The sequence below is a fragment of the Bufo gargarizans genome, chromosome 6, assembly GCF_014858855.1.
Source record: "Bufo gargarizans isolate SCDJY-AF-19 chromosome 6, ASM1485885v1, whole genome shotgun sequence".
NCBI lineage: Eukaryota > Metazoa > Chordata > Amphibia > Anura > Bufonidae > Bufo > Bufo gargarizans.
In genome coordinates, this window is record NC_058085.1 from 220,510,935 (window position 1) to 220,536,122 (window position 25,188).

The window sequence follows — 25,188 nt, forward strand, 5'->3', positions numbered from 1 at the left end:
TGCCTAGCCCTCCCTGTCTTCAAGACTATCTTCTTCAGTCCAGGGAACTGACTGGGATCTGTGGATAGCACTGTTATGGAGAGGGGGGAATCTGTGGATGGCACTGTTATGGAGAGGGGGATATGTGGATGGCACTGCTATGGAGACGGGGATCTGTGGATGAGCTATGGGGGGGGGAATCTATGGATGACACTGTATAGCATCTTATCCACAGACCCCCCCCCCCCCCAAAAAAAAAACAGGGGCATCCACAGATCCCCCTCCCCTCAACAGTGGCATCCACAGATCCCCCTCCCCTAAACAGTGGCATCCACAGATCCCCCTCCCCTAAACAGTGGCATCCACAGATCCCCCTCCCCTAAACAGTGGCATCCACAGATCCCCCTCCCCTAAACAGTGGCATCCACAGATCCCCCTCCCCTAAACAGTGGCATCCACAGATCCCCCTCCCCTAAACAGTGGCATCCACAGATCCCCCTCCCCTAAACAGTGGCATCCACAGATCCCCCTCCCCTCAACAGTGGCATCCACAGATCCCCCTCCCCTCAACAGTGGCATCCACAGATCCCCCTCCCCTCAACAGTGGCATCCACAGATCCCCCTCCCCTCAACAGTGGCATCCACAGATCCCCCTCCCCTCAACAGTGGCATCCACAGATCCCCCTCCCCTCAACAGTGGCATCCACAGATCCCCCTCCCCTCAACAGTGGCATCCACAGATCCCCCTCCCCTCAACAGTGGCATCCACAGATCCCCCTCCCCTCAACAGTGGCATCCACAGATCCCCCTCCCCTCAACAGTGGCATCCACAGATCCCCCTCCCCTCAACAGTGGCATCCACAGATCCCTCTCCCCTCAACAGTGGCATCCACAGATCCCCCTCCCCTCAACAGTGGCATCCACAGATCCCCCTCCCCTCAACAGTTGCATCCACAGATCCCCCTCCCCTCAACAGTGGCATCCACAGATCCCCCTCCCCTCAACAGTGGCATCCACAGATCCCCCTCCCCTAAACAGTGGCATCCACAGATCCCCCTCCCCTAAACAGTGGCATCCACAGATCCCCCTCCCCTAAACAGTGGCATCCACAGATCCCCCTCCCCTAAACAGTGGCATCCACAGATCCCCCTCCCCTCAACAGTGGCATCCACAGATCCCCCTCCCCTCAACAGTGGCATCCACAGATCCCCCTCCCCTCAACAGTGGCATCCACAGATCCCCCTCCCCTCAACAGTGGCATCCACAGATCCCCCTCCCCTCAACAGTGGCATCCACAGATCCCCCTCCCCTCAACAGTGGCATCCACAGATCCCCCTCCCCTCAACAGTGGCATCCACAGATCCCCCTCCCCTCAACAGTGCCATCCACAGATCCCCCTCCCCTCAACAGTGCCATCCACAGATTCCCCCCCCCCCAAAACAGTGCCATCCACAGATTTTCCCCCCAAACAGTGCCATCCACAGATTCCCTCCCCCCCCCCCCCCCCAAACAGTGCCATCCATAGATTCCCCCGCCCCAAACAGTGCCATCCAAAGTTATAACTTGGAATGCGATTAAAAAAAAAAGTGTGTGGTCACTAAGGGGTTAAAGGGGTTATCCAATTTCTGAAACAGCTCCTGGTCCCCGTACCGCTGCTGCTTTTCCCTGTACACAGATGAAAATATCCGGTGTCGGGGGAGAGGGGGTTAGGGGGATCAGCCAATGGCAGGTGGGGACGTGGGCGAGCCTCCCTAGCATCGTGGGTGACGCTAGGGAGGCTTGTCCCCGCCTGCCATATTACCCGTGAGGGGCCCGGCACATGGTGGGTGGGGGTGCTGTTTCAGAAACTAGATAACCCCTTTAAGACCATGAAGGTTTGTGCTATGTTGAAGAAAATCGGCTAGTTTGTATAGCTTTTATCATTTATGGAAGATGGTGGGTGTGTGTATGTATGTGTATATATAAGAGTAAGAGATTCGGCGGCACCAGTAGACGGGCTCAGGTGCAAGGTCCAAGGGAATTGGCTTCTCACCCTTAATATACGTATGTAATTGGACAGCACTCCAAGAGTTGAAAAGATGTGATGTATTTATTCACCCATGTGGAACAATTGCAACGTTTCAGCTCACAACTGAGCCTTTCTCAAGCAAAGGTATACAAGCTTGTGCCAACATTAAATAGCACTCAAATAATCTAGTGACCAATAAACATTCATACATATTTTCAGATGACCCACTAACCCAGGAAGTTAATTTAATTATTCCAATAGTCTACTGACTATAATTTCACGTTTTTGGTCCTATAATTAAAATATAACTTTTATTTTCCTTTTATTAAACTCTATATTCCACACAGAAAAAAAAAGCTCAAAAAGTTGTATGGAGGACTTGGACCTGTGGGTTCAGTATCTATATTGTTCTGGATAGTCAAGAGGACTTCATATACAGGCTCATTATATCTAGCCTGTGTAATTGTACTTCAATGCCTGTAGGTGTCACCCGACACCAGGTATATAAACAGTCTACTTTCAAGTGCTTATGCCGTTCATGTATTCCTACTCTGGCCCACAGGGGGGTTCGGCGTCTGCAGATCGCCTTTCCCTAAGTCATTCTCAGTCCTACCATCATTGTTAAAATATTAAAGACACAGCTCCCCCAACATGTTTCACCGCATCAGCGGCGTCTTCATGGGAATGGAGCTACTATCAACACGAGTGTTTTCTAACCCCCACGTCTTTATATCAGTGGGGTGGGTTTCATTTAGAAGTCGCCTATCACGTTGCGATCTCGTGTTGATTGATGTCTGCTACGGCCAATCACATATTACTTTCGGGTGAACTCTGCGCTTGCGTCTAGTGTCTATTGATTTTTCGGGGTATATTCTGCGCATGCGTCCGATGTTTGTTTGAAAATGTCTCCCACTGACAAGATTTGTACGCACGCGTGAGATGATAGACGCATTGTTAGCTAGATCCCCACCTTATGTGCGTATGTTTTAGGACTTCTATTCCCTTATTTCTCCTCTTTCCCCTACTTCCCCCTATCTTCTGCGCCTGCGTCCGGAGTTTGTAGATTTTTCACTCAGCAACTTTGTGCGCATGTTTCAGGAGTTAGATTTCGGACCGCATATTCAGAGACTTTGATTTTCTTCTCTCCATGTCCTCTGCGCTTGCGTCTGGTGTTAGAAAACTTTTTCCACCGGTAAGTTTTGCACACATGCGTTAGGAGATGGACTTATTACCAGTTCTTATTTCACCAAGCTAGAGGTACATACTCAGGGATTTTGATTATTTCCTCATTTCTCCAATTCTTCCCTGTGTCCTCCATGCTTTACATTTAGAGGATTTTTGGAAGGGCGGGGGGGGGGGTTTATAGAATCAAATGATTCCATCCTTCTCATCGATTTAAGGGGTGTCTGGACTTGGGATTATTGTCCTCTTTTCCATGTAATGCACATATATGGGTGCTAATATTCGGATATCTCTGTATATCACTTGTAAGGTGCCTATATTGGCACTTTTAATCTTTACAGAGCTCCATTAGAATATATATCGCTTCATTTATGTATCTACTATTCTGCATCGCATGCAATGATATTAGTATTTTCTCTTCCCTGTGGTCCAGTATATCCATCAGGACTCTAAGTCATAGGACCCAAGATCGACAGCCCAGAAGCACCCCATGGTGATGGTCCACATCTACCATGGTAGATCTTCGGAACCACAAGGTATTCTTATATAGATAAATATCTCAATCTCTGGAGTCAGTTGTCGTATGTCCATAATTCTTATGATTTTTTTTTTTACATATTCCGAAACTAAGAGATTTTTTGTTGTGGGGTTTTCTATGGATGTTCAAAGTCTGTTCTTATTGCTTTTTTACTATATTTTTCAGACTTTTAAGGATGTCTACATTGTCCATAATCCGTTATTTATTATTCTTTGTTAATTTTTTATTTCAGAATACACATCTTGAATTTCCCTTTAATATGTGAAGGCCTGTATTTTCTTCTGATCGAATCTTTATTTAACTAATTTTTGTAATCATTTGCTACAATATATCATAAAGAGAGGCATGCGTAAAAGATATTTTCCATATAGGTCTCTGACCTCTCTAACATTTATTTATAGTACTTTATTTTAATCTCAAAATAAGGTATCATATAAATGCTGTGTATGTGAAGCCCTCATTCAGACCAACCGGACTCATTGTGTTGAGTCGTTGGATCCATCTTGCTTCATTCTATAAAAGTTTTTTTTATCAAGATTGCCTCCCCTGGGGCCTATGGTTAGTTTCTCTATGCCACAGAACCGTAATACAGATTTTTTATTCCCATGTATATATTTTATATGTCTTGCAATGGGTGTATCTTTTTCCGTTTCTATTGAGCTTAGATGGCCTGATATCCGACGTCTCAATTCCTGAGTGGGTTTGCCCACATACAACATAGGGCAAGGGCATGATGCTATATATACCACTCCTTGGATTTTGCATGTGATCAGCTGTCTGATCTCATACACCCTCTTATCGGCAGGATTGATAAATTTTTTAACTCGTGGGACGTATTTACAGAAGGAGCAATCTCCACACGGTGATGACCCTTGATATTTTCCTCTGTTTAAAATATTACATGTTCCCTTTTCCTTTAGGTAGCTGTGCACCAATTGATCCCTCAGGTTGGGACCTCTTCTGTACGATAAGAGGGTGTATGAGATCATACAGCTGATCACATGCAAAACCCAAGGAGTGGTGTATATATAGCATCATGCCCTTGCCCTATGGTGTATGTGGGCAAAACCACTCAGGAATTGAGACGTCGGATATCGGGCCATCTAAGCTCAATAGAAACGGAAAAAGATACACCCATTGCAAGACATATAAAATATATACATGGGAATAAAAAAATCTGTATTACGGTTCTGGGGCATAGAGAAACTAACCATAGGCCCCAGGGGAGGCAATCTTGATAAAAAAAACTTTTACAGATTGAAGCAAGATGGATCCAACGACTCAACACAATGAGTCCGGTTGGTCTGAATGAGGGCTTCACATACACAGCATTTATATACCACCTTATTTTGAGATTAAAATAAAGTACTATAAATAAATGTTAGAGAGGTCAGAGACCTATATGGAAAATATCTTTTACGCATGCCTCTCTTTATGATATATTGTAGCAAATGATTACAAAAATTAGTTAAATAAAGATTAGATCAGAAGAAAATACAGGCCTTCACATATTAAAGGGAAATTCAAGATGTGTATTCTGAAATAAAAAATTAACAAAGAATAATAAATAACGGATTATGGACAATGTAGACATCCTTAAAAGTCTGAAAAATATAGTAAAAAAGCAATAAGAACAGACTTTGCACATCCATAGAAAACCCCACAACAAAAAATCTTAGTTTCGGTATATGTAAAAAAAAATCATAAGAATTATGGACATACGACAACTGACTCCAGAGATTGAGATATTTATCTATATAAGAATACCTTGTGGTTCCGAAGATCTACCATGGTAGATGTGGACCATCACCATGGGGTGCTTCTGGGCTGTCGATCTTGGGTCCTATGACTTAGAGTCCTGATGGATATACTGGACCACAGGGAAGAGAAAATACTAATATCATTGCATGTGATGCAGAATAGTAGATACATAAATGAAGCGATATATATTCTAATGGAGCTCTGTAAAGATTAAAAGTGCCAATATAGGCACCTTACAAGTGATATACAGAAATATCCGAATTTTAGCACCCATATATGTGCATTACATGGAAAAGAGGACAATAATCCCAAGTCCGGACACCCCTTAATCGATGAGAAGGATGGAATCATTTGATTCTATAACCCTCCCTTCCAAAAATCCTCTAAATGTAAAGCATGGAGGACACAGGGAAGAATTGGAGAAATGAGGAAATAATCAAAATCCCTGAGTATGTACCTCTAGCTTGGTGAAATAAGAACTGGTAATAAGTCTATCTCCTAACGCATGCGTACAAAACTTACCGGTGGAAAAAGTTTTCTAACACCAGACGCAAGCGCAGAGGACATGGAGAGAAGAAAATCAAAGTCTCTGAATATGCGGTCCGAAATCTAACTCCTGAAACATGCGCACAAAGTTGCTGAGTGAAAAATCTACAAACTCCGGACGCAGGCGCAGAAGATAGGGGGAAGTAGGGGAAAGAGGAGAAATAAGGGAATAGAAGTCCTAAAACATACGCACATAAGGTGGGGATCTAGCTAACAATGCGTCTATCATCTCACGCGTGCGTACAAATCTTGTCAGTGGGAGAAATTTTCAAACATCGGACGCATGCGCAGAATATACCCCGAAAAATCTATAGACACTAGACGCAAGCGCAGAGTTCACCCGAAAGTAACATGTGATTGGCCGTAGCAGACATCAATCAACACGAGATCGCAACGTGATAGGCGACTTCTAAATGAAACCCACCCCACTGATATAAAGACGTGGGGTTAGAAAACACTTGTGTTGATAGTAGCTCCATTCCCCTAAAGAGGCCGCTGATGCGGTGAAACATGTTGGGGGAGCTGTGTCTTTAATATTTTAACAATGATGGTAGGGCTGAGAATGACTTGGGGAAAGGCGATCTGCAGACGCCGAACCCCCCTGTGGGCCAGAGTAGGAATACATGAACGGCATAAGCACTTGAAAGTAGTCAGTGAAGGACACACATTAAGGCAGAGCCTAAGACGCAACAATTAGTAAAAAAGTGCGGCATGACTGTTTATATGCCTGGTGTCGGGTGACGCCTACAGGCATTGAAGTACAATTACACAGGCTAGATATAATGAGCCTGTATATGAATTTTGTGTGAAAAAGTCCTTGACTATCCAGAACAATATAGATACTGAACCCACAGGTCCAAGTCCTCCATACACCTTTTAATGATTTTTTTTTTTTTCCTGTGTGGAATATAGAGTTTAATAAAAGGAAAATAAAAGTTATATTTTAATTATAGGACCAAAAACGTGAAATTATAGTCAGTAGACTATTGTAATAATTCAATAAACATTCAGATACAAAATCATGTGACAAATTAGCATATCAAAATCATGTGACTGATTAGCATATCCACATCATGTGATCAATTACGTATACAAATACCAATACCCATTGTGCATAAAATTAAGTGAAATGCTGAACTTATTAAGATGTATCCAACCACTATACATCTGATAATGTGTTTCCAAAGTGATAATTGTATATCCATAACAGCAGTGAACTTTATCCTTATAGTGATAATAGATAGTGTGTGAATCAATAAAATGTACGTCCATGTAGATAGGAGGCAAAAGAAGGTGTTGCCAAGAGACATGACATTGCTAATCAGTAACTCGTGTCCATGTGAATAATGGCCAAAGCTGCAGCCCGGCTCCACTACATCACGTACGTGGAAACCAGCGCATGCGCATAATCCGGCAACCTTTTAAGGGTGCCATCATTGTTTCTGAAAGCATGCCCTTATTCCCAAAATATCAATATGGCTATCATGACCAATCGGGGAGGGATCCATCCTCACTGGTGGAACAACCCCTCCAAAGTTGTGATCAGGTTATGGGGACCCCACACGTCAGTGCGGTTTACCCCTAGCCCTCTCACCATTACGGTCCATGAATAGTCCAATAGGGGATCTCCTATATATACATTCTAGTGATAAAAATAAAGACTGAGGTTGATTTGACACCAAGTGGAAACATTTAAACAAATAAATGAAGCCAATTGTTTCTAAACGCATGGAGCACTGCACACTATAGCATATGTTCAAGCTTCTTTATTCACCCTCTTAACGTCAATCTACATGGCATCTAAAAAAAAGAGAGAGAAAGCAGAATTAGTTATATGCTTGTAATTCCAAATAGCACCTACAGTACAAAGATTAGGGTCGAAAGCATCAGTAATGAAATGTCTGGCAAACCGCTATTGAATGCCTCCAAAGTTGTATTCCACATTCAATCCCTTTGGTTTTAAACTATCTAGGGTGTATATCCACCACATTTCCTTATTTTTCAGTAATTTGAGTCTATTACCCCCTCTCCTAGGGGGAGGCACATGGTCTACAATCCAACATTTTAGTTGGAGTGCTGTCCGATTACATACGTATATGTGTGTGTATATAGATAGAGATAAAGAAACTATGAATTAACACGTGGAATTATATACATAACAAAAAAGTGTGAAACAACTGAAAATATGTAATATTCTAGGTTCTTCAAAGTAGCCACCTTTTGCTTTGATTACTGCTTTACACACTCTTGGCATTCTCTTGATGAGCTTCACCTGAAATGGTCTTCCAACAGTCATGAAGGAGTTCCCAGAGATGCTTAGCACTTGTTGGCCCTTTTGCCTTCACTCTGCGGTCCAGCTCACCCCAAACCATCTCGATTGTGTTCAGGTCCGGTGACTGTGGAGGCCAGGTCATCTGGCGCAGCACCCCATCACTCTCCTTCATGGTCAAATAGCCCTTACACAGCCTGGAGGTGTGTTTTGGGTCATTGTCCTGTTGAAAAATAAATGATGGTCCAACTAAACGCAAACTGGATGGAATAGCATGCCGCTGCAAGATGCTGTGGTAGCCATGCTGGTTCAGTATGCCTTCAATTTTGAATAAATCCCCAACAGTGTCACCAGCAAAGTACCCCCATACCATCACACCTCCTCCTCCATGCTTCACGGTGGGAACCAGGCATGTAGAGTCCATCCGTTCACCTTTTCTGCGTTCCTCAAAGACACGGTGGTTGGAACCAAAGATCTCAAATTTGGACTCATCAGACCAAAGCACAGATTTCCACTGGTCTTATGTCCATTCCTTGTGTTCTTTAGCCCAAACAAGTCTCTTCTGCTTGTTGCCTGTCCTTAGCAGTGGTTTCCTAGCAGATATTCTACCATGAAGGCCTGATTAACACAGTCTCCTCTTAACAGTTGTTCTAGAGGTGTGTCTGCTGCTAGAACTCTGTGTGGCATTGACCTGGTCTCTAATCTGAGCTGCTGTTAACCTGCGATTTCTGAGGCTGGTGACTCGGATAAACGTATCCTCCACAGCAGAGGTGACTCTTGGTCTTCCTTTCCTGGGGCAGTCCGCATGTGAGCCAGTTTCTTTGTAGCGCTTGATGGTTTTTGTGACTGCACTTGAGGATGCTTTCAAAGTTTTCCCAATTTTTCGGACTGACTGACCTTCATTTCTTAAAGTAATGATGGCCACACGTTTTTCTTTACTTAGCTGCTTTTTTCTTGCCATAATACAAATTCTAACAGTCTATTCAGTAGGATTATGAGCTGTGTATCCACCTGACTTCTCCACAACCGCAACTGATGGTCCCAACCCTATTTATAAGGCAAGAAATCCCATTTGAATACCATTTCAGGTGACTACCTCTTGAAGCTCATCAAGAGAATGCCAAGAGTGTGCAAAGCAGTAATCAAAGCAAAAGGTGGCATGACGTTTTGGCTCCAACATGAAGCCTTTCTCAAGGCTTGAGAAAGGCTTCATGTTGGAGCCGAAACATCGCGTTACTTATGGGTGAATAAACATATCTTTTTTACTGTAATATTGGAGTGCTGCTCTGCTTTACATTTTCATATTTTGGGAAAGGCTTCATATTTTGGGAAAGGCTTCATGTTGGAGCCAAAACGTCATGTCACTTATGGGTAAATAAACACATCCTTTTTTTGCCGTAATTTTGGAGTGTTGCTCTGCTTTACAGTTTATATATACACACACAGCACAGTTCCTTGCAAAAGTATTCCCCCCCCCCCCCTTGACATTTTTCGTATTTTGGTGCTTCACAACCTGGAATTAACATGGATTGTTTGAGGATTTGCATAATTTAATTTACAGAACATGCCCACCACTTTGAAGATGATTTTTATTTTATTTTTTTATTGTGAAGCAAACAACAAATAGGACAATATAACAGAAAAAGTCAATGTGCATAACTATTCACCCCCCTAAATACTTTGTAGAGCCATCTTTTTCAGTAATCACAGCTCCAAGTCGTTTTAGATAGGTCTCTATGAGCTTGCCACATCTTACCACTGGGATTTTTGCCCATTCCTCCTTGCAAAACTGCTCCAGCTCCTTCAAGTTAGATGGTTTGCACTTGTGAACAGCATATCTTTAAGTCTGACCACAAATTTTCTATTTGATTGAGATCTGGGATTTGACTAGGCCATTCCAACACATTTACATGTTTCCCCTTAAACTCAAGTGTTGTTTTAGCAGTGTGTTTGGGGTCATTGTCCTGCTGGAAGGTGAACCTCCGTCTAACCTCAAATCACGCACAGAGTTACAGGTTTTGCTCAAGAATATATCTGTTTTTAGCATCATCCGTCTTTCCCTCAACTCTGACCAGTTTCTCAGTCCAGGCTGCTGAAAAACATCCCCACACACCATGTCTCAATGTGAAAATTGTGTTCTTTGGGTGATGTGATGTGTTGGGTTTGTGCCAGACATAGCGTTTTCTTTGGCCGAAAAGTTTAATTGTAGTCTCATCAGACCAGAGCACCTTCCTCCATACATTTTGGGACCTAACCCTGACTTCTACTTCTCAACAACATTGTCCCTTACTTGTTTGGAGAGTTCCTTGGTCTTCATGGCAGTGTTTGGTTAGTGATGCCTCTTGCTTAGGTGTTGCAGCCTCTGGGGCCTTTCAAAAAAGGTGTGAATATGTAATGACAGATCATGTGACACTTAGATTGCACACAGGTGGACAACATTTCACTAATTATGTGACTTCTGAAGGTAATTGGTTGCACCAGAGCTTTTTATTGGCTTCCTAACAAAGGGGGTGAATACATAGGCACATGCCAAATTTGTGTTTTCTATTTCTAAGCAATAGTTTTATTTATATAGTTTTCTCATTTCACTTCACCAACTTAGACTATTGCGATCCATCACCTAAAATTCAGATTAACAAAACATTAAACTTAAAGCTTCAATGTACCAAAATACAAAAAAAGTCGAGGGTGAGATATAGATATATATATATATATATATATATATATCTCTATCTATCTCTCTATTAGCAAAAGGACCCGGCTTCGCACTGTATATTTCATCTATTTACGGTAATTTAATGTTTGTGTGTGTCGTTAAAAGATAGACAGTATCCACTATAACAGTGACATCTACAGTACCCCGCCCCTTTAAAGGGATTCTAGTAAGAGTTTTTGACATCACCACATCAGTCTTCTCGATTTGTTTTAAAATATACCAGTATTACTATTATTAATATGCTCAGTAATGTGCCGAAGGGGCTGTCCCTCTTGCCGTTGGTGCCCAGCCGTGCCCATTCTCTAGGAGCCCAGCACCGCCCCACTGCTAATTATTCACTCCTCATCGCCAATGGTGAGCCGTAATCTCGCGCATGCGCCCTGGATCCACTGGTCAGCGCCCGCGCGGTGTCCTGGCAGCAGCCTCCGCGAACAAAGCACGCATGCGCCACCTGTCTGCGCACTTCGCTTGTTTGGATCCAGGGCGCATGCGTGAGTTTATGACACATAGAAACATAGAATGTGTCGGCAGATGAGAACCATTTGGCCCATCTAGTCTGCCCAATATATCTGAATCCTATGAATAGTCCCTGGCTCTATCTTATATGAAGGATAGCCTTATGCCTATCCCATGCATGCTTAAACTCCTTCACTGTATTTGCAGCTACTACTTCTGCAGGAAGGCTATTCCATGCATCCACTACTCTCTCAGTAAAGTAATACTTCCTTATATTACTTTTAAACCTTTGCCCTTCTAATTTAAAACTGTGTCCTCTTGTGGTAGTTTTTCTTCTTTTAAATATGCTCTCCTCCTTTACCGAGTTGATTCCCTTTATGTATTTAAAAGTTTCTATCATATCCCCTCTGTCTCTTCTTTCTGCCAAGCTATACATATTAAGGTCTTTTAACCTTTCCTGGTAAGTTTTATCCTGCAATCCATGTACTAGTTTAGTAGCTCTTCTCTGAACTCTCTCTAGAGTATCTATATCCTTCTGGAGATATGGCCTTCAGTACTGCGCACAATGCTCCAAGTGAGGTCTCACCAGTGTTCTGTACAGCGGCATAAGCACTTCACTCTTTCTACTGCTTATACCTCTCCCTATACATCCAAGCATTCTGCTGGCATTTCGTGCTGCTTTATTACATTGTCTTCCCACCTTTAAGTCTTCTGAAATAATTACTCCTAAATCCCTTTCCTCAGATACTGAGGTCAGGACTGTGTCAAATATTCTATATTCTGCCCTTGGGTTTTTACGCCCCAGGTGCGTTATCTTGCACTTATCCACATTAAATTTCAGTTGCCAGAGTTCTGACCATTCTTCTAGTTTTCCTAAATCCTTTTTCATTTGGCGTTTCCCTCCAGGAACATCAACCCTGTTACATATCTTTGTGTCATCAGCAAAAAGACAAACCTTACCATCAAGGCCTTTTGCAATATCACTTATGAAGATATTAAACAAAATTGGTCCCAGTACAGATCCCTGTGGAATCCCACTGGTAACATGACCTTGTTTTGAATGTTCTCCATTGACTACAACCCTCTGTTGTCGGTCACTCAGCCACTGCCTAATCCACTCAACAATATGGGAGTCCATGCTCAATGACTGCAGTTTATTGATAAGTCTTCTATGTGGGACAGTGTCAAAAGCCTTACTAAAATCTAGATATGCGATGTCTACTGCACCTCCACCGTCTATTATTTTAGTCACCCAGTCAAAAAAATCTATAAGATTTGTTTGACATGATCTCCCTGAAGTAAACCCATGTTGTTTTTCATCTTGCAATCCATGGGATTTTAGATGTTCCACAATCCTATCCTTTAGACACACCATCGCCGATGAGAGGAGTGAATAATTAGCAGTGGGGCGGTGCTGGCCTCCTAGAGAATGGGCACGGCTGGGCACCAACGGCAAGAGGGTCAGCCCCTTGGGCACATTACTGAGGATATTAATAAGTGATAACAGATAGCAGTAATACTGGTATATTTTAAGACAAATTGAGGAGACTGATGTGGTGATGTCAAAAGCTCTGTTACTAAAATCTAGCTGACAGAATCCCTTTAACAGTGACCTTTACAGTAGCCTGCCCCCTTAACAGTAACATCCACAGCACTCCACTCCCTTAAGTGTCATCCACAGCACCCTGCCCCTTTAAAACTGACCTACAGCAGTGAAGAGAAATGGCTGGGTTGTTATGGAAACCTGGTGTAAAAATGTGTATATGGAGACTAAGGACCTGCGAGCTTCTATTGGCTGATAAGGGACATGTGACCATGTGTATGGCAGTTGGGATATGAAGAGAAAGACCTGCAGTCTTCTGTTGGCTAATGTAGGTCATGTGATGTTCCATATTTGTATTTTTTGGGAATAGCTCAGGAATGGTAAGTGGTAGAGAGCTTAGGCCTGGTCTGTAACCTTCCCGGACACCAGATGAACCTGTGTGCCAAATTTCTTGATTGTAAATAATTACTTGCATTAGCGAATAGAAGCCAGCAACCCTTTCACTTAAATCCGAACTGCCATTTACACGGCCACATGTCCCTTATTGGCCAATAGAACTTGCAGGTCCTACTCCAGGTTGCCATAACAACTGATCACAGGTTTTAGTGGTTTGCAGGTCCTTAAATATTCAGTCATATGACGTAGGACGGCACAACTACACTGCCACATGCATGGGGGAAGGAGGCACGATTAAACGGACGGCAGCTCTGGAGTTCACTGTTAAAGGGACGGGCACTGTGGAGGTCACTGTTAAAGGGGGCCATGTGGACAGGGGAGGGCTGGCAGCGTTACTCCTGGGGGGGGGGGCAAACCCTTTTTTAGGCCTGCCCATTATTAAAAGCCCCTCCTACATATAATAGGCCACTTCCAACAAAGACTGTACAGTTGAATTTCTGTTGTTGAGGCCTGTCTCTGCACATCATACAGAGAGGGGAGGGCCTGTCCTGGCTGAACTGCCTGCTTCATATTATACAATAAACAGCATGCTACAGCCAGGAATCTTCTCCGCTCTCCTCCCTCCCTAGATCCAGCTCAAGGCTTGTGGTTCCCCCCACTATCTGCCACCCGTCCGTGGCCTGCTGCCCCCCTTTGGCCGTCCTCACCCAGCTATGAATCCTCCTTCTGCAAATGGCAGGGGGAGGAGCCGGTGTATCTCCTCTCCTACATAGCGCCCAATACCTCTTACATCCAGTGATGTCACCTTTGTTGTAGATGTTCACTTTCCTCATCTTCTCCATTCAGACCAGACCGCCATGATGATTTTTCAGCCATCTCCCGTCTCTGCAGAGATTGACAAACAGACATTAGTTTCCCACATTTCCATCATCTTCACATCTTCTGGACACACTTTCCTGCCAACCCCAATTCTATACTGCAGAAACAGTCCCCCTGGAAATACTGCTACCACACAGATAGTGCCCCCTTCAACAATTATTGGCACACAGTGCTCTAAAAAATAACTGCGCCCAGACACTAATAGTATAAAGATAATGTCCCTCAAAAATAATTGTGCTAAGCTGATACTGTGCCAGGGTGCCCCCCAAAGTAAGTGCTCCTCAAAATCCCACCAATAGAAATCATTTTCTGCCAGAGCACACTTAGTAGTAATAATGCCCCTATAGTGCCTATACTAGTGATCATGTTCCTCATAGCCCCCCAGTAGTAGTAAAGCTCTGCATAATGCCCCCTAGTAGTAATTCTCCCTATAATATGACAGTACATGAAATACCCCTGCTTAGTGCCCGCATTTGAGCTAATGTCCCCATAATGTATCCAGTATAAAATACCCCTATATAGTGCCCCAGTAAATGCCATTGTAGTGCTCTTCTCCCCCTTGCCCATAGTGTCCCCCATAATATGCCAGTAAAAAAAAAAAATGCCCCCAGCAGATGTCCCTAAAGTGCTCCTCCCCCCATAATGTGCCAGTAAAAAATGGCCCTTCTTAGTGCCACCAGATGCCCCAATAGTGCTTCACTCCCCCATAGTACCCCCAATAATGTCCCCTCCCTTTAAGCCCGTGGACTGCTGTGGAGATCACTATTAAGGGGGAGGGGTGCTGTAGAGATCACTGTTATGGGGAACACTGTGGATATCTTTTTCTCACACAAACATTAAATTAAATTGTTGAAAAAATAATGTATTACACACACACAATGTGTGTATATATGTGTTTGAGAAGCTTTTAAAAAAAAAAATAACTCCATTCCTGCCAGAGTGAGAATATGTGGTAGAAGGGGAAAGTATCAATACGTTTCTCCTTATATTTTGTAATGAACTAGTAGCAAACAGAAAACAATACAACTGAAACTGCGCTTCTTATTCCTGTTGCATTAGCAGTCATTGGTTGGCTGGCAGTTATACGTTGCTTTTCACACAGTCAGTGTTTAGTCAGTGGTTGATTAATTTCCATCAGCGATTTTGAACCAAAATCAGGAAAGGAGCCTCCAAAGAGATGAGGCAGGGATCAGCAACCTCCGGCACTCCAGCTGTTCTGAAACTACAACTCCCAGAATACTCCTTACACTTCTATGGGAGTTAAAAGAACAGCACAGTAAGTGTGCATGCTGGGAGTTGTAGTATCACAGCAGCTGGAGTGCTGCATGGTTGCATCTGTTCCATGTTTTTGATGTGCAACTGGTTTTGGCTCAGAATCACTGATGGAAATCGCTAATCAAACACTGACTGTGTGAAAGCGCCTCACAAGACTAAAGTGGTCCGTAAACTAGATTATTATTTTTTTGTCGTCTGTAAATGTCAATTCTTTATCAGTTACAACCAGTGAGGAAGGCTACTTCTGCTGCCAGCTGTCTAGAATTCTGAGATGGAATAGGAAGAAGTATCTGAAAAGATATGTACACCTACCCAATTTTAAATTGTCTCTATTCTTTCCAAACCTTGTAGATTGATTATGCAGCCAAACTCCTTCCATCTGTCCCCTACCTTTTGCAAATATAATTTTGGTATCTTAGCAGGTAGTTGGGTCCAGATGGAGTATTGCAGCAGGATCAAACCACACAAGGTTTGTTTGTAGCCTGTTAGCATGGCGACACAAATCTGCTTAGGCTCTGTTGACCAAAAATGGTAGGAAATTTTCAGTCAGGACTATTTATAAAGTTACTTCAATTTTTTTTGTCTTTGGACAATAAAATAAAATGGTTTAGGAGATGGACATGCATGTGAGTTCCTAACATATAAAAACATTTTTTATTTTTGGCAGTTTTAATCACAATACAAGTCAAAATAAGGGGTTATTTTTGTGTGTGTTCGATATAAACATTGAAAATTGATTCCACTTATGCAGTTTTGGGCTTAGTTATTCTTAATATAAATTGTGTTTTATAATGAGGAGTCACAGGCTACATAGCATGCTTGTTGGTAGGCATTTAGTTTTTTATAATCTTCACTGCTTTACCATGTCATTACTAATGGTCTCTGTCACAGGCGAGGTCTCTCAGTGCTGGGGGCTCATTGGATCTGGGGGATGCTGAGGACCAACCAGTCTAATTCCACATCTGCCACATATGTATGTAATGCAGACTTTGTATTGTTGCCATTTGTCTGGTATTTCATCTGCATGCTTTTCTCATTTTTTTAATTCTTACTCTACGTCGCACAGTAGATTCGCATATAGATAGGCTGGCTGAGATGCTATACAGTACATTGCCTATGTCCATATAAAAAAAAAACTGGGTTGTGTGAGCATGTAGTATATGCATGTAGCTTTACAGTGGGCCCCCAGAATGAATTATACTGGTGGGCCCTGTGAAGCCCAGTCCAACACTGAACATGAGTGCTTCAGACAGAGGTGTTTAGCAAAATTGCATGGGCATTTTAAAAGGACATGTCTTTTCCTGGCATGTTTGCTTTACCTAGGCTACTTTCACACTAATGTTTAAGTTTTCCGGTATTGAATTCCGTCATAGGGGCTCAATACCAGAAAAAAAACGCTACATGTTGTAGTTTGCTTTCCCTTCTGGGATGCGGAGTAAGACAGATCCGTCATGACCCCCAATGCAAGTAAATGGAGACGGATCCGTTTTCTCTGACACAATAGAAAACGGATCAGTTTTCACTGAAACAATAGAAAACTGATCCGTCCCCCATTGACTTTCAATGGAGTTAATGATGGATCCGTCTTGGCAATGTTAAAAATAGTACAACCGGATTCATTCATAACTGATGCAGATGGTTGTATTATCAGTAACTGAAGCGTTTTTGCTGAACCCTGCCGGATCCAGCAAAAACGCCAGTGTGAAAGTAGCCTTAAAGGGTTTTTCTAATTAGATTTAAAGGGGTTATCTTGGTTCAGAGCTGAACCTTTCCTAACATAGGAATAGCATGAAGCAAAGGGTTCTATTACATGTTCTTCTTGAGGTGTAGTGTACTTGTAGTTGCTGGGCTGCACCTTTGTTTTAAAGAGGACCGTTCAACCACTCCATACATGCCTATTTTAATAGCTACATGTATTCCCCATGTAATAACAGTTCTGGAGCATCTATTCTTATGACTCTTATGAATCTTATGTTGTGCCATTCCTTTATTATTCGATCTAGAAGTTATGAATAAATTGTTAGCAGTCTGCAGTAAGGGTACAGAGGGGTGGTAACCAGTTGGGGGTGTACCTGCTCAGACTGAGAATGGTAGCACTCACTGGATAGAGTCAGACTGTGCAGGGACACCCCCACCTGTTACCACCTTCTGCTGCTTGCCAAACGGTGTATATTCACACCATGGCACCTTTGCACTGTGAACCTGTGCTGCTCGGGAACCAACAGCAAATCTAGAGCACAGGTGCTGAGTTTGTAAGCCATAGCCCAGGCCCCAGAAGACAGTCAAATGGGAGAAAGAGAGTGTACTGAACATCTGAGCATAGCTGTAATAGTGCTCCTAGCGCAACAGCCAGCACCTCAGTACTCTAACTAATTTTCAACTATATAAATGTAATATCTCTACAGCTGTACAAGCTTAAAACAATTGAAATATATTGTTTTAATCAGAATAATCAATCCTACCAGGCAAGTATACCTGGTTTAATAGTTACTTATGCTGACAGGTGCTCTTTTTAAGTCTGCAGTATGTACAGTATATTTATGCTGTGTGTATATTGATTGTGGATTTCACCCTTTGCCATGCATGTGGAATTTTGCATGTGTGACAAAGGTGGAGTTCACAATTCAGTTATTTGGTCAGTTATTTCCATCAGTTATTGTGATCCAAAATTAAGTGCAGTTCAAAAACACAAAACAGATGTAGACTTCATAACTGGTTTTGTCTCACTGATGGAAATAACTGACCAAATAACTCAAGTGTGAACTCTGCCTTTGGGCTAGTTCAGCGTCACGGAACCAAGCAACAGATGCGGACAGCACATGGAGTGCTGTCCGCATCTTTTGTGGCCCCATTGAAGTGAATATGTCCACATCCGAGTCGCAAAAAATGTGGCTTGGATGCGGTACCAAACTACAGTCGTATGAATGAGCCCTTACAGAGTTTGCACTTTCTTAACATCAACTAATATTGTTCAGCCTATATACATTTGAGCAGCCATAGCTTTATTTATTTATTTTGTTTTTTGCACTGTTTGTGGGCTCTCAAATATGTAATATTTTGGGGGGCATCTTTGGCTCGGAAGTAAAAAAAAAAATATAATTGCCCTGCAACCGTGCATGAACTCTGCCCATGTTCACATGCTGGGGACTTTGTCAAGATTTAGGTAGGGATTTAGCTGAAATTCTGTCAGCAATGCATGTGAACATGGTGTTTTATGCTCTGGTTACAAAACTTAATTTAAGAGATTTATCAAAACTAGTGCAAAACTGGTTTAGCTGCCAATAGAAACCATTCAAATTCTAACTTTCATTTTCCAAAAGGAGCTCTGAAAAATGAAAGGTGGAATCTGGTTGCTATGGGCAACTAAGCCAGTTTGTCTTTGCACTAGTTTCATTGGGGGAGATCTATCAAATCTATAATAGAGCTTAAAATCTGAAACTTTATCGCCAAAGATGACTTGCTAAAATGCCACACTATACCTTTTATTGCTTTCTCTGAGTCTGCGATACTGAGTGACATGCTGCATTGAGTGGCTTCTGAATAAGTGTACTTAGTCCTCATGCACACGACCATATTTTTCTTAAGCAACGCATTTTTTGCAGATCGGGGCAGACCCAATTATTCGCAGTCCCACAAAAAATAAATGTCCTATACTTCGATAGAATAGGACATTTCTGCAGAAAGAAAAATAATAAATGGTGAAAATAAAATGGTGGTATGCACACAGCTGGTATCATTGTTTTGCCAGTCCGCGGTCTGCGGACTGCAAAACACTTACGGTCATGTGCATGAGACCTTAAATGGAGGACTTTTCCTTGTAAGTACTTTATTTTCCCATTACTCTTCACTGTTGTTGCAACTGGGATCATGGCTAACAGAACCAGAGTATTTTCAGTGCACACTTTGCCATAAGTATACACAACTGGAGCAAGAGGACCAGGGTGAATATTGCTGTGACAAATGTAAGCATGTTGCCCATCTGGAACTAACAATTTGTCCCCTACCCACAGGATATGGGTGGGATAACTTTTAGATCGGTGGGGGCCCTACCGCTCGGCCTCCCACGAAATGACAGGAACGGGGACACTGTTCCCCTCGGAACCCCCTGAAAGGAATGGGTCGACAGTTGAGCATGCATACTACCGTTCTGTTCATCTCTATGATAGTTCCGGAGCTAGCCAAGTACAGTGCTTGGCTATTTCTAGGACTACAATAGAGATGAATGGAGCGGCAGTACACATGCCCGAACTGCCGCTCTGTTCATTTCAAGGGTCCCCATTCTTGTGATCGATGGGGTTCCCAGGGTTCCCTATCTACACTCCCAAGGCTGATAATAATTTAGCAGAAGCGTAGCCTGTGGCAGCACTGTTGCAGCTCCATACCACACACTAGGTAGATGGCAAAATACACTTCAGACTCAATACGAGTTGGCCGGGGACGAAAGCTAATGTGCATGCGCAGGAGACTATGCACGCGCTTGCTCCTTCTATCCCAGCCACCAGAATGGCCGGCTTTGTTTCTATTTACAGCGCAAGCGCAGCCAGTGATGCATCGCAGCAGTGGCCGTATCTCCTAGAGACAAGCCGTTTATAAAGACAATTGGGAGAAGTAAGAACATGAGGCATTATGGTCACATACAGTATATTGATAAGTTACTTGTATTAAGTTATTACACAAGTATCACTTCATAAGATGAGTCAACCCCTTTTAAGTTCAGAAAGAGCAGAGGTTTAAATGTATAGAATATAAGTTTTAGTGAATCTTTTCCCTCAAAACTCTATATCAATCCACTCAGCATCTCCTGCTCTATAACATGCTGTCTGTATGGTCCTTTGGGCTTAAAGGGATTCTGTCACCAGGTTTCACCCCTGTCAGCTAAACATATGCTGATGTTCAGGGCCTCATCAGGATTCCTAATGTGGGCTTCTAAATGTGATCCGTAGCCTTATGTTGCTAAAAACAGGTTTTACTAACCTGTCACTCAAAGAGATAAGGTGCCCAAGGGGATGTCAAGAGATGCAAGGTGCCGGCCGCACCCACCGCCGTTCGTGCCCAGCGCCGCCTTTCCAGACTTCTGCACCGCCTCCTAATCCTCTGTGCCGCCTCTCGCTCTCCCTTCCTCCCTCCTCCTCCTGCTGTAAGATCTTGCGCGTGTGCACAGGGCTCTGAGAGGCTGGCGCCAGAGTGCAGGTCATACCTGGGTTGAGCGAAGTGCCGGCGCATGCGCACTTCGCTTTAAGAAGCCAAATCGAGAAGTCCGCACTGGCGCATCAGGCAGAGCCCTGTGCGCACGCGCGAGATCCTACAGCAGGAGTATGTTTAGCTGACAGGGGTGAAACCTGGTGACAGAATCCCTTTAATGGTGTCAAATCAGATTTATGGCCTAAGAAATAAACTATCCTCTATGATGCCTGTACATGCTTTGCTATATGGCAGTAAATACAGAGAATTTTTTTTTTTTTTATGGGGCAACAGCCATTGTGTAATTACTTTCCAGAGATTAAGCACAGGTTAGTGTTTATAGAGCACTGGACTGGCTTTTCACATAGACTTTCACAGAATTTTGTGAAAAGGTGAAATATTCTAGACTCAAAGTGTCACACTGTAGTCAGCTAATTAATCCACACCCCCTGAGCAAAAGGGTACCTCAAAATTGTGACTTTGGGGTTTCATAAACTGTAAGCCATAATCATCCAAATTATAACAAATAAAGCAGGGATGGCCAACCTGCGGCTCTCCAGCTGTTGTAAAACTACAATTCCCACCATGCACTGCTGTAGGCTGATAGCTGTAGGCAGTCTATGCATGCTGGGAGTTTTGCAACAGCTGGAGAGCCGCAGGTTGGCCATCCCTGAAATAAAGGCTTAAAATATCTTGCTTTGCATGTAAGGAGTCTATCTCATATACAGGGCTGTAGCTAGAGGCTCATGGGCCCTGGTGCAAGAGTTGAGCTAGGACCCCCTTCCCTCATAGCGTTGTAGCCAAAGGCAGAGAAGCACCTTGCCTTCATGCTGCCTAAGGCAAAAATTGAAACAGCAGCCCCAACCCTACAGACCATGCCAAATTCTTGACCTAACCCCTTCCTTCCAGCCAGAGGTGTAACTTAACCAGCATGGACTTTCTTTAACCACCTCCGGACCGCCTAACGCAGATTCGCGTTCCGGAGGTGGCAGCCCTGCGCACAGTCACGCATATATGCGTCATCTCGCGAGACGCGAGATTTCCTGTGAACGCGCGCACACAGGCGCGCGCGCTCACAGGAACGGAAGGTAAGCGAGTGGATCTCCAGCCTGCCAGCGGCGATCGCTCGCTGGCAGGCTGGAGATCCGAATTTTTTAAACCCTAACGGGTATATTAGACGCTGTTTTCATAACAGCGTCTAATATACCTCCTACCTGGTCCTCTGGTGGTCCCTTTTGTTAGGATCGACCACCAGAGGACTCAGGTAGGTCAGTACAGTCGCACCAAACACCACACTACACTACACTACACTACACCCCCCCCCCCCCGTCACTTATTAACCCCTTATAAACCCCTGATCACCCATGATCACCCCCCTGTCATTGATCACCGCCCTGTCATTGATCACCCCCCTGTCAGGCTCCATTCAGACGTCCGTATGATTTTTACGGATCCACGGATACATGGATCGGATCCGCAAAACGCATACGGACTTCTAAATGGAGCCTTACAGGGGGGTGATCAATGACAGGCGGGTGATCACCCATATACACTCCCTGATCACCCCCCTGTCATTGATCACCCCCCTGTAAGGCTCCATTCAGACGTCCGCATGATTTTTACGGATCAATGGATACATGGATCGGATCCGCAAAACACATGCGGACGTCTGAATGGAGCCTTACAGGGGGGTGATCAATGACAGGCGGGTGATCACCCATATACACTCCCTGATCACCCCCTGTCATTGATCACCCCCCTGTCATTGATCACCCCCCTGTAAGGCTCCATTCAGACGTCCGCATGATTTTTACGGATCCATGGATACATGGATCGGATCCGCAAAACACATGCGGACGTCTGAATGGAGCCTTACAGGGGGTGATCAATGACAGGCGGGTGATCACCCATATACACTCCCTGATCACCCCCCTGTCATTGATCACCCCCCTGTAAGGCTCCATTCAGACGTCCGCATGTGTTTTGTGGATCCGATCCATGTATCCATGTATCCGTAAAAAATCATGCGGATGTCTGAATGGATCCTTACAGGGGGGGGTGATCAGTGACAGGGAGGTGATCACCCTGATCACCCCCTGTCATTGATAACCCCCCTGTAAGGCTCCATTCAGACGTCCGCATGTGTTTTGTGGATCCGATCCATGTATCCATGTATCCGTAAAAAATCATGCGGATGTCTGAATGGATCCTTACAGGGGGGGTGATCAGTGACAGGGGGGTGATCACCCCCTGTCATTGATAACCCCCCTGTAAGGCTCCATTCAGATGTCCGCATGTGTTTTGTGGATCCTATCCATGGATCCGTAAAAAATCATGCGGATGTCTGAATGGATCCTTACAGGGGGGGTGATCAGTGACAGGGGGGTGATCACCCTGATCACCCCCTGTCATTGATAACCCCCCTGTAAGGCTCCATTCAGACGTCCGCATGTGTTTTGTGGATCCGATCCATGTATCCATGGATCCGTAAAAAATCATGCGGATGTCTTAATGGAGCCTTACACCATGGGTGTCATACCGCAGCTAACACTCAAGAGGGCTCTCCTCTCCAGGTATACAGATGCCACAGGGGGTAAATTCAGCCGGCCAAAAGAAAGAATCTGGGCTACAACGCCGCAAACCAGTACCACAGAACATATGTATATATATATAAGTCCCAGGAGGTTCGCCGGTCCAAGTGATATGGAAAAATATATAAAAAAACACTATAAAAATGTGATAAATGATAATATTATATACACATAGCCCATGGAAATAACGCTCCTGTATATGATGCTCCTGTGTCCAATTGTTCCACTTGCTCTTGTTCAATAAAATGCTGCAGTGTAAAGTGGTGATCTAAAAATAAAATAGAAAAATATATGAATATATATTTTTTAAAAGAAAGAGAGAAATCTTGAAACGGATGTTAATAATCTCTTAGTATGTACACCCGATACAGAACATTAGCCTGATGACTACTGGAGGCAAGCCACCCCTCATACCACGTCATCAAAGTAAAACTCAATATTCAAGCCTTTAGGTTTTAGACTGTCCAGTCTATGGATCCAGCTCAGTTCCCGACTTTTAAGCATTTTGGACCTATCACCCCCACGTCTAGGTTGGGGTATGTGATCGACAATCGAGCATCTAAGATCATTCTCTCTGTGATTGGCCTCAGAGAAATGCCTAGATACTGGTAAATCCACACGCTTTTTCCTGATACTCAAGCGGTGGTTATTTAACCGTGTCTTGAGGTCTGTTGTCGTTTCCCCCACATACAACAAGTTACATGGGCAAGATAAAACATAAATAACATAACTGGAGTTGCATGTGAGGTGAAACGAAATGTCATGTGATGCACCTGTACTAGGATGCACAAAGACCTTCCCCTTTCTAATATATCTGCAATTGACACAACCCAAGCAGGGAAAACACCCCAAGCCGGGTTGTGTCAAGGTGGTCTGTTTTAAGGACACCCTAGGACCCATGTCGGCTTTAACCAACTGATCCCTAAGGTTTCTTGAGCGCCGATAGGAGAAGAGTGGTGGGCACTGGAACTCAGGGATACCCTTGAAACAGGAGCCCAAGAGATCCCAATGTCTCCTGAGTACTTTATTGATCTGAGGGCTCAGCTCGCTGTATATAGACTCAAAAGGAATTCTGTCAGTGTTTTTAGTATTCTTGCATTGCGACAATGCTGCATCACGCTTCAACAAGCGAACCTTGTTCATGTGCTCATTTAATAATCGTTGTGGGTAACCCCTGTTGCGGAACCTATGAGACATATCTCTGCTTGAAAAAGGCTCATTCAGAGCCGAAACGTTGCACCGGATGGTTGAATAAAGGTATCCTTTTCTTTTTATCTTACTGGAGTGCCCTCCTTTTTCTGGATTATATATATATATATATATATGTTTCACTGCATCTGAAAATGCCAGTACTATTAAAATATAAAAATATTTTTCCAATATAGCATAATAGAAAAAAGTATTAAAATGGACGATTCACCATTTTTTCTTTGCTTCTGCAAAAAATGTGATCAAAGTCACACACACTCCAAAATGGTATCAATAAAAACTACACAGCTCAGTAGATATAACTATAAAAAAATAATATAAGTTATGGGGTCAGAATATAGTTAGGTACGTTTTAATTTATTTTTACAGTATTTAGACATAAAACCTACACATATGTGGTATTGTTGTAATCATACTGACCCAGAGAGAGAAGTTTTGCCGCAATGGGAACGCAGTGGAACAAAACCCGTAAAACAGGAATTGCATCTTTTTTCCAATTCCACCCCCATTTGGAATTAGTTTACCGCTTCCCACTACATTGTATTCTCCAAAAAACAAGCCCTTATATGGATATATGAATGGAAAAATAAAAAGTTATGGCTCAAGGAAGATGGGGAAGAAAAATTAAAACAAAAAACCTCTGGTATCCAAAGGGTTAA

General features: G+C 43.4%; 1 protein-coding gene across 5 annotated transcripts in view; it reads left to right on the forward strand.

Moving 5' to 3' along the window:
* Positions 1-25,188, forward strand: part of LOC122940687 (catenin delta-1-like) — a 575,811-nt gene that overhangs the window by 482,545 nt on the left and 68,078 nt on the right. For 4 of the 5 annotated variants that reach the window (XM_044297389.1, XM_044297388.1, XM_044297391.1 and 1 more), the window contains one exon: positions 16,440-16,521. The exons of the other annotated variant lie outside the window; for it this stretch is intronic. In XM_044297389.1, the coding sequence (XP_044153324.1) occupies positions 16,440-16,502 (63 nt within the window). In that variant the 3' untranslated portion in view covers positions 16,503-16,521. The remainder of the gene's footprint in view (positions 1-16,439; positions 16,522-25,188) is intronic. 5 annotated transcript variants of the gene reach the window in all.